General features: G+C 34.6%; 1 protein-coding gene across 1 annotated transcript in view; it reads right to left on the bottom strand.

Moving 5' to 3' along the window:
- Positions 1 to 1,528: 1,528 nt before the first annotated feature.
- LOC117173898 overlaps positions 1,529 to 14,661 on the bottom strand; it is an 18,411-nt gene continuing 5,278 nt past the window's right edge. Inside the window, exon 2 of the mRNA XM_033362545.1 lies at positions 1,529 to 1,948. Within this exon, the coding sequence (XP_033218436.1) occupies positions 1,529 to 1,948 (420 nt within the window). The remainder of the gene's footprint in view (positions 1,949 to 14,661) is intronic.

A 14,661-nucleotide genomic window follows, 5' to 3' on the forward strand; every position in this document is an offset into this window, starting at 1 on the left:
TCCATTGGACCTCCCAACTCCTCACAAATACATCGGTTAAGATTCTCAAGATTTTGCTCCATTATGTTCCGACTCTAGCAGGCGCCTGGTAACATGGGACACCGTTCGAGACGACGAGGACTCGCTTTATGCATCTTGCTAATGCTACTAGCGAAGTTCAGTACACTTTTTTTCAATTGAAAAAATGCTTCATCTCTCTCTCGCCAATGATCTAAACATTCCCCTTCTCGTATTTGCGCATAGCCACGCTGCTCTCACCAACTAAAAAAGATCCAATTTTCTTTGCTTCACACGTTATTCTCTTTTTTTCTGTGCCCTTCTATTCTCACTAAAAACATATCTCCTTCTTGTCCATAGCTGGGCTATACGCCGTGACCCCAACAGTCAAATGCATTTCTGGACTATCTACTGGCTTCTTCCTTTTGTTCATGTTTAGTTCAGTTTATTTTATTGAGGGCTATTATACTACTTCCAAAAATAAGTTTTAAAAAATTACTTTATTGCATAGAAAAATATTTAATTGTTGTCACAAAATCTTTTAATGATTGATTGAAAATATTTACATCGTAGGATAGATTGTTTATATTATTATAGTTACAGCATATTTCGAGTATAGATGCATGTGAGCCATATTCTGTTCTACGAAATGGAATTTCGAACAAGTCAGGATCTGAATGACTTAACTCCCTCGAAGGAATATCGAAAGAATCTTCTTGTAGTGAGGAAGCACCATCTAAATAAGAATTTAACAGTTTGTACAACGAAATTTGTCCAACCAGAAACCTTCTATGTTCGAGCGAGTCTAGATGTAATAATTCAGATATGGTTTCTTAATAGGCTGTTTCCTTATGAATTCCTAATCTGAATGCAATTGACCTGAAGAATCTTTTTTGCACAGATTCTATTTTATCCGTATACAAGGCTTGATGAGGTTTCTAAAACGCTGATGCATATTCAAGTATTGGACGAACTATGGATATGAATAGGGTTTTTAATATGTTAATTTACCGAAAATCTCTTGCTACGAGTAAAATAATTCCTAACATTTTTAAAGCTTTCAATACAATATTTTGTATTGTACGGTGCAAGAGTTACACTTTTGTCTATGAAAACGCCTAAATCATTGATGATTTTCAATAGCTGAAGGAGAGACCCATATAGCATATATTGAATATCGATGTCATTAATCTTGCGCAAGAAAGCAATAACATAGCATTTACTATCGTTAAATGACATATCACTGACTTGAGACCAATTGCTCACTTCATCTAGAACTTTTTACAACATATTTTGCATCTTTAATTTATTTATTTGCACAGAATAATTCCAAGTCATCAGCGTAAGGTATAAATCTTACAAAAGTTATATCTTGTCCAAAATGATTCATGAAGATAGTGAAAAATATTGGCCCTAGATGCGAGCCTTGAGGAACACCTGATGTAGGACAAAAACTATCCCACTTAAAACTACCAATTTGTTCATATTTAATTCTCTCCTTCACGCGATCTAATGGTTTTGCGATAACAGTCTATATCGCATCTACCTGATGATTCTTATCCATAGTTTCTGTAACAAATTCTCTAAACACTGTGAGATTTGAAACTGTGGATCTATAAGGCGGGAAGGCATGCTGTTCGTCAATAAAAACATTGTTGAAAGAAGCTTTCAGACAATCTGCTACTAAACTATCTAATATTTTGTAAGGGACGTTCAGTATGGATAGGGGCCTGTAGTTCCTTACACATTGTTTTGGTCCTGATTTATATCTTGGTGTTATTGATGAGACATTCCAGCGTTTCAGATCAGTGCCGCATGTTAAACAGTGATTAAACACAATGCTTGAAGATTCCGAGAGTACACTTTTACACTCTTTGAAAAAACGTTGTGGTACATTATCCGGTTTCGACCCTTTGTGAGGATCTAGGTTAGATATTCTCTTGAAAACCTCCTGTGAAGGTATTAATATTTTGATAGTTTGACGTCCTAGACAAAACTTATAGTATAATTCGAGAAGGAGTTATTTCTGTGTACCGAGTTAAAGTATTGAGCGAAGACATTTGCAATCTCTACACCGTTGATAGTTTCTATATCATTATAAACTATATTTCTTGGGACACTTGTGTCCTTCTGATTTTGATTAACGACCCTCCAGAATGCCCCTATATAATATTGTGCGTATCTTTCTATATCACTGGTATACTGAAGACAAAAACTGTAACCCAGGGTTTTGTACTTCAATCTTAAGGAACTGAAACTTTTATAATTATTTAAAGATTAATTTTGCTTAAATCTTTTATCAGCAATTTTTTACAGTCGAGAATTTAGTATTATACCTCTGACTGAAGATCCCATGTCCGTTTAGACGTCTTTATTATCAGTATACCAAAAAATACTAGGAAGATTATAATCGCCTCTAAAAAACAGCTTCGCTAGCGAAAACAGACGTGTAACATAATTTACGGACTCAATATGTTTATTGTAACTTTTTGTAGGAGAGGCATGCGAAAAATATGCAGAACAGATTTTATAACCGATATGAGTAAGTCTAATTTGGACAAAAATTTGTTCAATAAATTTTTCTAGAATTATTATTTAATTACTGAATATTTTTTTACTCACAGCAATTATAACGCCGCCTCTCTTCAAAAAATTGCTTGTATTCGGAGATCTGTCCTTTATGTAAATATGGTAATCTTGAAGACCGAGTTCAGTGTCATTCATACTTTGATGTAGCCATGTCTGTGTTAAAATGATGATGTCCCAACGTGTCAACGATGTTAACACTGATATTCTCAGGTTAAGCAGCATTGTCCTAATTCCTCGCACATTTTGGCAATTCACTGCGAGAAAAGACGGTGACTTGCTTATTCCTGTTTTGCTGTTGATCCGTTTTTTGATTGCTTTGAGGGTTGAATATCAACGATTTTGGGAACGCCATTAAAAAATCTGATCGTTTAATTTGTTCTTCCATAATTTTTGAGATCCTGGAGTTCTGTTTCCAATTTTTTTAAATGATCTCTTCGATGTTATGTTTGGTCTGCATGAAAAGAAATTGGGCCATCGTATTTCGATTTTTGCGGAAGAAAATTAGCAGCCGAGGTTGCATTTTTAAATATAACGTCAAATGGTCAAATTATTTGAGTTGATGTCTTTCCCACCCTGTAGATTTTTAGGCCATCCAGATATATATCGAATTTGACAAAAATATCGTTGACTTTGGATTTGTCGTCATCAATTTCCGACTCGGAATTATTTGCAGTGGAATCAGGCACTTAAAAAAAATTCTATTTTTAGATCACACTTGACGTTCCAGAACTTCAGCAGCAAGGTCATTCGAGTGGCAAGACATGTCCGCATTTTAAATATCAGTTATCACTGTTTACACAGCATTCAATCTTATCTTGATTTGTTTCACGGATTCGTCAGTGATTTTTTGGCGATCAGAAACTGCATCTAGTTTATCAGAAAATGTTTGCATAGTTGTATTGATTTCTTTTTAATTTTTGGTAAGTTCTTCCTCTATTGCAATCAGATGTTTTCTAGTAGTTTAGTCTTCGGAACTTAGAAATGCTTCATTAGTGACCATTGGGTTTGGAGAAGATGACCTGGATGACGGACAGTTTTATGGGGACCCAAAACAGTCAATTTGGTGTTTGGCACCTTGGCCGTCATGATAAGAGCGAGGACCCCTGGTGAGAACAGCTGCAAGCATCACAATGGACTTGGTTGTTTTTACTATTTTTGGACAATTTTGGAGCTGGCAAAAAACAATAAGATTGTGCAAACTGTACTGATAATAGTATGTCGGAACAAATTAAATTATCAAGAGATCCATTCCGAATTTCACTGCTCAGGCAGGACACACATCATGTCATTACAAGAAATATAGCAAATAGTTAACTAACCATGATGTTTGTGGAGCGAGTAATACAACTTTATTTATCCAAACACTGTTTCTCAAATTTCTTAGATAAAATCGTTTCAAAAATAAGTTAGGAAAGACATTTACACAGATGAGAGGCCCAATCCCACTCTTGATCCGAGTTTGCCAGCATTTTTTTACTTTCCACATAAGTCCGTCTCGCTTCTCAACGCACAAATAATAATACAGAAATAATAAAATACCTAATTCGAATTGAAAATTCCAACCACTTTTAATTCCGAAGCGAATTGAAATTTTAAACTTCTTTCGGAAATAAGAAAGATTTCAAAGAATCCTTTTGCTGCAAAGTCCTGACAAGGTTCCTGCTAGACAAGTGTAAAAATTCAAGCAAAAGTGTTTGGAAAAACGAATTTTGCATGTCTAGAAACAAAAACTAAAAGTCATACTGCATGTTCCTTCCTTCCTAACAAAAATTCAGCGATTCTAAAAATATTCCTATCTGAATCATCCTGACTATTGTTGAGATGTATCGGACCAAAGTCACAAATCTAGTTTCCTGACTGACATGACCGAGGCGTTCGTCGGAATCTAAAATTATTTTAAAGTAAACAAAAAGCCAAATGGTTTAAAATCCTACAAAATTCTACGTTTTTTGTATCTCAACACGAGACAAAGTATTTTTTTCATACCCCTATAATTTCGGTTCATGATGGATAAATGCATTTTTTATTTCTTATATAAGTAAACTTTAAAAGGTGGCAGGTACTCATGCGCTTTGTGGGTGTCGTGAGTACTATTAAAGACTAAAGTCGAGTAACCAATCCAAGCAACGAAACGGTTTTTTGTGTGCTTCGTTTGAAAGAAGAAAAGGGGAACCCCAAAACCACTTACGTTCCTTTTGGAATCTTTTCTTGTTTTTTTTCAAACGAACAACGGCAGAATTAAAACATGTTACGGTGAGCTGTTTCTATATTTTCTCTTTGTACCCTTCTTTTGAGAGCACTCCAGAGTACAAATTTCAATTACAGATACGACACACTTTGCGAAACATTGTAAAGTGTAAGAAAAAAATAAAGTAATCAATCGCTCGTGACAACTGGAACTCTCATTGGTAAAAATTGTTGCAGTAAAATAAAAAGAAATCTAGACAGGCTTTATAAACAATGCTTAAAATAAAAATGGTATGGATTCAGATATGGTAATGTGAGGAAGAATATTTGTGTAGCAGTGAAGAGATACATATTATGCAGTGGACTTTAATATATAATTAGGAAAATCATTTAGTAATTTAAAAGATTTATTAGCTATTTATATTGGTCAAATTAATTCTAGGCACAGGAAAAAGTAGATGCTAATAAAACATTAGAAGATTAAATATAAGAATATCTTATCGCTGTTACGTTCCGAACTCTTATTTTTCTGTATGTAAACACTTTTCTAGAGTCAACGTCATCATCGTGGGACGTCGCAGGAGGTTGATAATAATCGGGATGCCGGAAAGACTCAACTAACCCACTACTCCTATTGAGACTTTGACTGTATCATTCAAATTCTCCCGCCAGTTCTACCATGAGTCGCTGCTGCCAACCTAACTGCTGAAAACCTCAACGGCAATTCCTTGCAGATATGGACAGGAAATTACCTGAATTTTCTACAAGAACTGGATTACTTCAGAAGATTCCGAAGTCTCCGAACAACAGGCCGTATATTTCATCTAATTTCTAGGCAAATATGATGCGCGATCTATACCATGGACATTTAACGGACGTGTGGGCACACTGTAGTTCAGGCCCGTAACGTTAATACTCCGAATTTATAATCACGGTGTGAGAATAATAATTGTAATAAACGAGCCCGTTACGTTGTTAATGTCTAGGGACGCTTTTGGAGAGCAAAAACAATAGCTAACATTATTTACTTTAAGGAAAATAGCAACATAAAATTAAACACTAAGTCTATAAATAACTGGATCATTCCACATCGTACAGAATTGTTTTAATCTTACGGTTGTCCACGCGACGTTACGGAAGTATGCAAACTCCGACCAATGGGAGACGCGCCAGGTAGAAATGACGTAGGTTAGGTTAGGTTATAAATTCTCAAGCGAGCAGCAATCGTGGCCTTACTTCGTTGTACTCATTCAGTAGTCCTAGTGCATCTATAGAAGGAATGTCACGTCACCCATCGGAGGACCTGAGCCACGTTTAAAGTTTTTCTTTGCTGTAGATTGTGCACTCGTCGTATCAGCGGGTAAGATTTTTCAGTTCCAGTCGAGTGAAGCCTCTCAGCATTTTTTTCTCTCTTTAGTTGGCCCAGAAAGTCCTAAAGTTTTGAAAATGCGATTGTAATCAGAAATTTAGTTGGCCAAGAAAGCCCTAGAGTTTCTTAAATTTATTTGATTGTTCGTTTTTAGTTGGCTCAGAAAGCCCGAAAATATAGTGTTGGCCCAGAAAGCCCAAAGTTAATTGTTGATTTTAGTTAACCCAGAAAGCCCGAAAATACAGTTGTTAAGGTTAAGTTAGCCACGTGGCCAAGAGGTTTCACCAGATTGTGTCTTTAAAATTTAATGTGGAAATTTCTGGATTTTATGCCTTCCTTCTTATTTCAAGTTGTGTAAAGTTTTGTATTTTATTTTGTGAGAGGATTTTATATTTTAATTTGTGATTTATGACTTGTGATATAAAGTATTAGCCGCTTCTGAACGATAAAAATAGCATGTTCAATCCCCTTTTTCATAATGTGTTCGTTAGAATGAGGTATCACCCCCTATCACGCAAATTTAGTCGCATACCCCACAACCCTATGTCTTAGAGTAGTTGCCCGCCCCCGTCCTTTTTTTTGAAACTTAATAATAGCTTCCTAAAAATGACGCCCTTGTGAGATGTGCTCTTCAGAGCGAGTCATATTCTTGTAACTTGTAAATGTAGTAGTTTGCTCCACAGTCCTAAATGCTTGAATAGTTGCCCCCCTTTTTTGTATATGAGAATAATCTGTTATTTTAGACTTTCTCACTTCATTCTGCGAAAAATTAAATGCGATCAATTGAGTAATCACAAGACTATAGTAAATGAATGTTAACTATGTTATTTTGCTATATAATTCGCTATGTTTTTATTCACGAGTGAGAAACCTTTACCTTTCTGAAACCACGCCCTTTAGCGTATTATCCTACTTTTGATCTGAGCTAGCGGGAAAGTGATAGGGTAGTTGTTGATGTATTAATTCTCTTTGTCAAAAAGACATTAATATTACAACTGATATGAAATAAGCATCACTGTATACGTAACTCTACAATCAAAGGAAACGTTTACAATTTTTATTTTTTATTTATTTAAGTCAAAATGACACACACGCAACAGCGAAAAATCTCTAATACCATCGCAGTGGGTGGAGCAGCAAATTATCTACTGTTTCAAAATTAAAAATTAATTTGTCGAAAAAATCTTTAGGTTGAAAAGCCAAAATTCCATGGGCGGGGAGGCGTTATGATTAATAGCGTTATCCTGTACAACTTTTCCCAAGAAACCAATTCTAAGATGGCGATAAGCTTTGCGCTAAAAGACAAATCAAAGTCGCCATTCTGTAGAAAATTTGAAACGCTAGAGGTCTAGTTGGGGTTATGCCTAATAGTGCTTTGTCGTTGAGTTTTTATCAAGGACCTATCATCAGATTCAGATCAGTCTTCACCTAATGCTTTAACTTGAATCACGGTCTTTCAAAATCATTGCCCTTGATTTAAATACTATATAGAGTTGTTGTCGTCAATGATTTTGTTTCGAGATTTTTGTTTTAAATTAATGGATTTTTTCTGGATAGTAATTAGTTATACAAAGTCATGTTAATAAAATAGAGCTTTCCCATCCAAGGAAAGATGATCGAGAGATTCTTATGACCACGATAGAGATTCAAATTAGCGAATGAGACTCACTAGGGCGAATTGGTGTTGTTTTTAAAGAAGCATTATGTACAAAAGGGTGGTATACATTTACTTATGAATTTTTAAAAATTTTTGCTCACGAGGGGTAGGTATGTATGACTTAGAGGAAGTTTTCTAAGAACGTATCATATATTATCAGAAAGCAGAAAAAAGAGCAAAATAATATCAACTAACAGTGTTTTCTAAGATGTATTATTGCATTATTATTGCATACGTTCTCTTATAAGGGTCGTTTTTGGGGAAATTATAATGAGGGGCAAATTTTCAAATTTCATGTAAATTATTTGGAGTTCTAAATACAAATTACATTGTTTGTATTGGGAGTCGTTTTAAGGAAACGTCTTATATATTATCGGAAAGCAAAAAAAGAACAAAAAAATATTAACTAACAGTGTTTTTCAAGTTGTATTATTTTTTATGCTTCCTCATACATATATATGTTCCTTTGCATACCTTCTCGTGGAAGGGTAGTTTTTGGGGAAAATGATAAAAGAGGGGAAATTTTTAAGTGTTGTTTAATTAACTAAAAACCCTAAATCATGTTTAGATTGCTGAAGTTAGTTTTTCCACTTTTAAAACGTTTTTGATTAAGAGGGGTAGATGTGTAAGACTTAGGAGTAATTTTTTGGAAAACGTAATATATGTGCTCAGAAAGCAAGGAAAAAAGCAAAAAAATCTCCACTAATCGTTCATCGCATTATTTTGGTTGTCTGGATCGAACTAACAATTCGCATTATTCACTCTGATTATAATAACCTGCTATCTTTTAAAATTCACTTTTATAAGATACAGAAAATGTATTTATTTCTCATAAAGCAAAATTATAGGGGTATGAGAAATTACTTTGTCTTGTTTGAATATACACAAAAATTAAAATTTTCTAGGACGTTCAACCATTTGGCTTTTTGTAAAGCTGCACAGGAGGCAAGAAAAACAACACTTCCGTTAAGAAACCCTGCCCATTTTAATTTTAAATGTGGCATGAAATAATTTTACCATGTTTCGTCCATGATTTAAAAATTGGCGGGGAATCTCAAGAATTAATTTTTCTTATCCGGATAGGACGTGACAAAAAACAGAACTGCCTTTACGAACCCATACCGCGCTCAAATGTAAACTTAGCATGGCAATTTTTCACCATATTCTCTCCATAGTTTACAAAACAGCGAGGGATCTCAAGAATTTATTTCTACTGAGCCAGATAGTACGTTACGAAAAAAAACACTTTTGTCACCGTCCTTCCTTCCGTCGTGTAAAGCTTACATCAACGTTGAAAATCGCGTATCCAAATTTTACTTTAAAATAATTTTAAATCCCGACGAACGGCTCATTCAGGCTGCTCAGGAAAATGCATTTGTGACCTTTCTTCGATGCACATTCAACAGTTCATAGTTGGGATAATTAAGGTAGGGATATTTCCAAAATTGCAGAATTTCAATTAGGAAGAAAGAAATATGCCGTACGACTTTTCGTTTTTGTTTCTATACATGCGAAATTTGTATTTCCAAACACCTTTGCTTTAATTTTCACACTCGTGTAGAAGGAACCTTGTCAGCACTTTGCAGCAAAAGGTTTCTTTGAAGTATCTATTATTTCCGAAAGTTTAAAATTTGAATTTTCAGCAAAATTAAAAGAGGTCGAAATTTTCAATTCGAATTAGGTATTTTATTATTTGTGTATTATTATTTGTGCGTTGAGAAGTGAGACCGACTTATGTGGAAAGGAAAAAAATGCTGGCAAACTCAAGTCGCGAGTGTCAGTGGGCCTCGTATCTGTGTAAACATCTTTTGGAAATCGTTTTTGAAACAATTGCAACTAAGAATTTTAAGAAAAACTGTTTGGATAAATGAAGCTGTACTATTTGCTCCACAAACATCACGGTTAGTTGACTATTCCTAACCCTAAATCTTGTTATGTTATAAAAAGTTTTTCCACTTTTGTTCAAATGTGGACATGAAATAAGATAACTGATCTTCGATTGCTTTCAGACATTCATATTTGATATCGTAATTGGCTTTGATATAGCTTAGATTCAAATAAGGCTTTTGATTGGAACTAATGAAGGAATGATTCGAAACTTACAACCAATAAAGTTCATAGTACCACAAGAAGAACACGAAAACAAAGTATTTACCAGTCTGCACTTTATGACAAATATTCCTCACTATTTGGACTCCAGAGTCGTAAATAATGAAAGTCGGGAAAACAGGAAAATCCAATGGATACGTGCGTGAACTTTTCAATGTCATTCCAACAAATTCTTTTACTTTTTCCGGTTCTCACATTTTTCTCGTCACTTAATCTTCAATTGCTACGCTGTTATTTTTAACGGACATTGAAAGGTTCACGCACGTATCCATTGGATTTTTGTGTTTTCCCGACTTGCATTATTTACGACTCTTGATTCGTAGCAGTTTTATTTTTTATGATATAATCAACATTTAATCAAGAAAAAAATTTTTCTAATCTCAAAGCGTCTATTAAACGCATTTGTTGATAAGAATTGTTAATATAAATAAAAGGTATCTATCAGAATATTGATTCAGGGATATCATACCGGCTAACGTGCTAAAATGACCGTTTTGGGTCCCGATGAAATAGTAGCGCCCCTGCCCACTCTGTGGTAGCAACCCACGCATAAGAATAAAGTGTAACGGCTGTGGCACGCTCTATCATAAAGGTTGTTAAAATAGACAAAAAAATCATAAAGGAAGTTGTCTCTTAATGCTGTCTGCCATCCAGATCATCTTCTCCAACCCTAATGGTAACCAATGAAACATCGGAGGCTCTGATGACTAATTTTGTAGAAAAACATATTATTGTAGTAAAGGAAGACCTCAGTGAAAATAATCAAACCGGCCAAGTGTTTGAATTACCCAGCTATCCTCAAGAATTTTAAGCGATGGGGGTAGCGTGAGAAGTCACCGGTGAATGGTAAGAAGCCACTACAGCAGCATTTATGTAGAAGAATGGAAGCTCAGCCTTACAAAAAACCCCTTCAGAAGAAATCTGAGGGCTTTCGTTGAGCTAAGAGGAGAGTTGGCGGCAAAACTTGTGCGCGCAGGACATCTGAATGTGGGTGGGTGTCCTGTCGCGTACACAATAATATAGAGAGGGTATGCGGCTACCGCTGCTTAGGTTTCAATCACATGGCAGACAGTTTCGAGGCATCTGACGAAGTCCTGTTGGAGATGTGGTAAGGAGGGCAATAGGGCTTCAATGTGAAAAAGTACGCCAAAGCTAATAAAATAGACCCAACCACAGTGCCAAAAGCTGACAAGCCCGATGCGTGGTAGCGCTGCACTGCTGAGGATAATGCGAACATTTTGGTTGGTCTGAAAGAAGATTAGGTGTACGCCAAGCAGGTAAAGTATGTTGCAAGACAAAGCAAGGCTTACTGGACTTACCCTTATGTCCTTGAAGTAATGCGAAAAGCTGTTCTTAGGATATGGGATGGCGAAAGGGGTCATTTTTAGCTAGTAAGAATGTGACACTACCCATCCTAAGAATCGTCTACACATGTAGACGAAGGCTAGGGTGTTGTCTCTTGCAAGATTTCTCCTCTTTCTAAAAAAACTACTACTGCTCCTACTGAAAATGAATTCATATGACAAAAGAGGATGGTTTAAGAAAATAGTCAGAATTTTGAAAATTCTTATGAATACAAGAAATAAAACGTCTTCGCGCCTGCAGTAACTAAGAAAAAACCAGCTTTGTTGGTTTGAAAAACATTATATTGTGTGCAAGTGATAAGTGACCATTCCGTTTATGTAAAAATACGTAAACCATCCGAAAATTTGAATTCTGAATTGATTAACTATGAAGAGTATGACAAACTCAATAATGTAATTCATTTATGCTTTTCAACGAAATTCGACGAGTATAACGTATATATTATTTACCATGAAATCATGATGTTATTACTGACTCATGTGTGTAAAAGAAAATACGAAGAGGTTAGAAGATTATGATTTCTTACCGCTTTTGTACCAGGCATATTCAAAAACATTAGTAAATTTTTTTGAGGTTAGCTTATTATGCACCAAACACTAAAGTAGATATTATCATGGACACAAAATAAGAAGAGATTAGGGGTTGCTACCCCCATTAATTATTTTCTGTATTCTGTGAAATTTTTTCTGTGAATTTTAACATTTTTAGGACATCTTTAAATACATGGCGGGCGGTTCATCCCCTTAAACTTTTTTGTTTTTTGAGAAAATGAAGTTATTCATCTTTTATCACGAGGAAACTTTTGCAGTAGGTTTGACCGAAATCAATTAGTTTTTTATACATAAAACTATACAATAGACTCTTGAGAACCTCTATGTTTGAGCGGCTGTGACATCCAATATCATGTAATATCATGGAGAATCAAATCGATGAGAGACACCCGAAGTACTATCCGTACGAGCCAAGGGAGTGAAAAAATAGTTTGGGGGGTGTGTGTGGGGCCTTACTACTTACAGCGTTCGTCAAATAATAATTAAATAATATAAGTTTATCTAATACAGTTTCTATTGGTAAGAAAGGCATTTTCAAAGTATATAAAATGGAATATCAATGTTGAATAACAATATTCTTTTTTTTAAAGAAAATTATTTAGAAAAGGATATATTGAGGGCATTAAAGTTTATTTATCTCATATCTCCATCGCCAGTCAGGTTTGTTTGATCGCGTAAAGCTGAAAAGGACACTATCAGCAACTTGGAATATTGCGATTGCGATTGCGGGTGTACGGGTGGCAAGGTGGTGGTAAAGGAGAAGCGTTGATTCGTATTATCGATTTCGAATTTTGATCCGATTATTATTTCCAACAGTGATCCAAAAATACTTGAGCAAGCTTGAACTGTGCGTCGCTCATTGGCTATAGTTCGCGTATGTATTTAAAAATCAAGTACAGACCCGCGCCGTACCCAATGAACGTCACTTAAATCCAAGCAAGCGCAGATCAAGGCAGCTGCGTTGGGATCATTGACTTCAAGAAAAGACGTGTAACGTTCCATTACTGTCTAACTCACGGTGACTCACGGATGCCTCTGTCGCACGCGTGTGGCTATCAAAGAACGAACAATCGTGAGAATTTTTTCGATATTTTCCAATACTGTCTAACCCACTGACGCCTCGTCTCACACCCATATAGCAATGAAATCGAGTATTGTGAAAATTGAAATCGACAATATTGTTCAGAGATTTTATACTGAGGACTTTTAGATTCGTGGTAGGTTTAAATGGTAGTTGCAGATGCGCAGTAGAGTTATATGATATTTATCGCTGCGCAGAAAGATAGTATAACTCTATCAGCTGCGCGATAACGTTTTTTTTTTTTTGATTTTTGCCTATAATCTGCAGCATTGCCTACGTTTCTCGATCAGGAAGAATGTCAAACGAGCTTAACCAAATAATTTCGAAAGCCTCGAATGGAGCTCAGGAAGGAGTCGCAATCGATGGAAATGTTTATCCCGGGATGAATTTCATGCTTTATGGGAACCTGTGCTCGTATGTTCAAGTCCGTCTTGTCAAAGAAACCGGCGGTTATGTACCTAAAAGTTTCAATAATCTGAGAGACTTTATTTACAGCGTTTTCCTGGAACTCGTCAGGGTCGGCACTATCGGTTATGAACCGTAAGTCTCTCCTCCAACCGAACTACTGGATTACAGCTGGGCTAGGGTAAGATTGATTGTTGTATTATTGTACAGGCCTCAGATTTTTATTAAAAAAAAGAATTTTCATGTAAAAAACACCAGACTTTAACCAAGAAGATTAATTTTTTACCAAAAAGGATCAATTTTAAATGAAATACAAAATGGTAATCAAATAGTTAAATTTGCAAGCAAAAGGATTAATTTTATACCAGAGAAGACAAATTTTCAAGAAAATACATACGCTTTAAACTTTTAAACCATGTATGAACAGGGTGGCCGCTGGGCCGGGAATTGACAGTGATTCGTCAAAATGATTCTAAATTCGTTTAAAATTAAGAATTTTCAGATTTTACTATTAAAAATTAAACCTATTCATTCCCGAAAGTCATAGTCATTAAAAAAGATACAAACATTCCACTGAAATTTTATAAACTAATTTTAACTTAAACATAACTTCATAATAATTTATTTTTAATTCAATTCTTATACTAAATTAAAAATATTGTTTGAGTCTAGAATGTTCAATTTTCAATTTATTCAATATAAAATGTTTTGATTAAGAACAAAAAATAATTATTAATTATTAAGCAATATTTAAGTATTTATTTATGACAAATAAATTAAAACAAATTATTGAAAATTAAACAATTTGAAACTGAACCTTTGGAGAAAGAAAGCCTTGAATCGTTGAAATTTCAAATAGCTTTTAAATTTTACACTTTTTAATTTTTATTGTTATTTTTTTAATATTCAATTTTTAAGTGAGATTTTTGTTCTATAGTGCTTAAATAGCAATTGAACACTTATTATTCTTAGAAAAAATTTAAGTCATTTTAAGAGATATTTAGAAGTTTTGAAAGATTCAAAGTTAATTAAAAACTTGAAATCATATAACATAATTCAAACGAAGATTGTACCTTGAAATTTGTAAGTAAATTTGTAATTTGAAACAAATTCTAGATTTTTGAAGATTTATAAAAAAATTATAATCTTTTTAAGAATTGTGAAAGGCTTCAAAAGAATAAAAACATTTTCATCAGGTTCCTAGAAAAATTAAAAACAATTTTTTATTCTGAGATGCTATTCTAAAAAAATACCAGGTGTATACATATGAAACCGGTATTTTTTCAAGAAAACAACACATTTATTTCAAGAGAATGATAACAAATATTTTATTCAAAGTATGCGCCCTCGC

Source organism: Belonocnema kinseyi, chromosome 5 (assembly GCF_010883055.1).
Source record: "Belonocnema kinseyi isolate 2016_QV_RU_SX_M_011 chromosome 5, B_treatae_v1, whole genome shotgun sequence".
Taxonomy (NCBI): Eukaryota; Metazoa; Arthropoda; class Insecta; order Hymenoptera; family Cynipidae; genus Belonocnema; species Belonocnema kinseyi.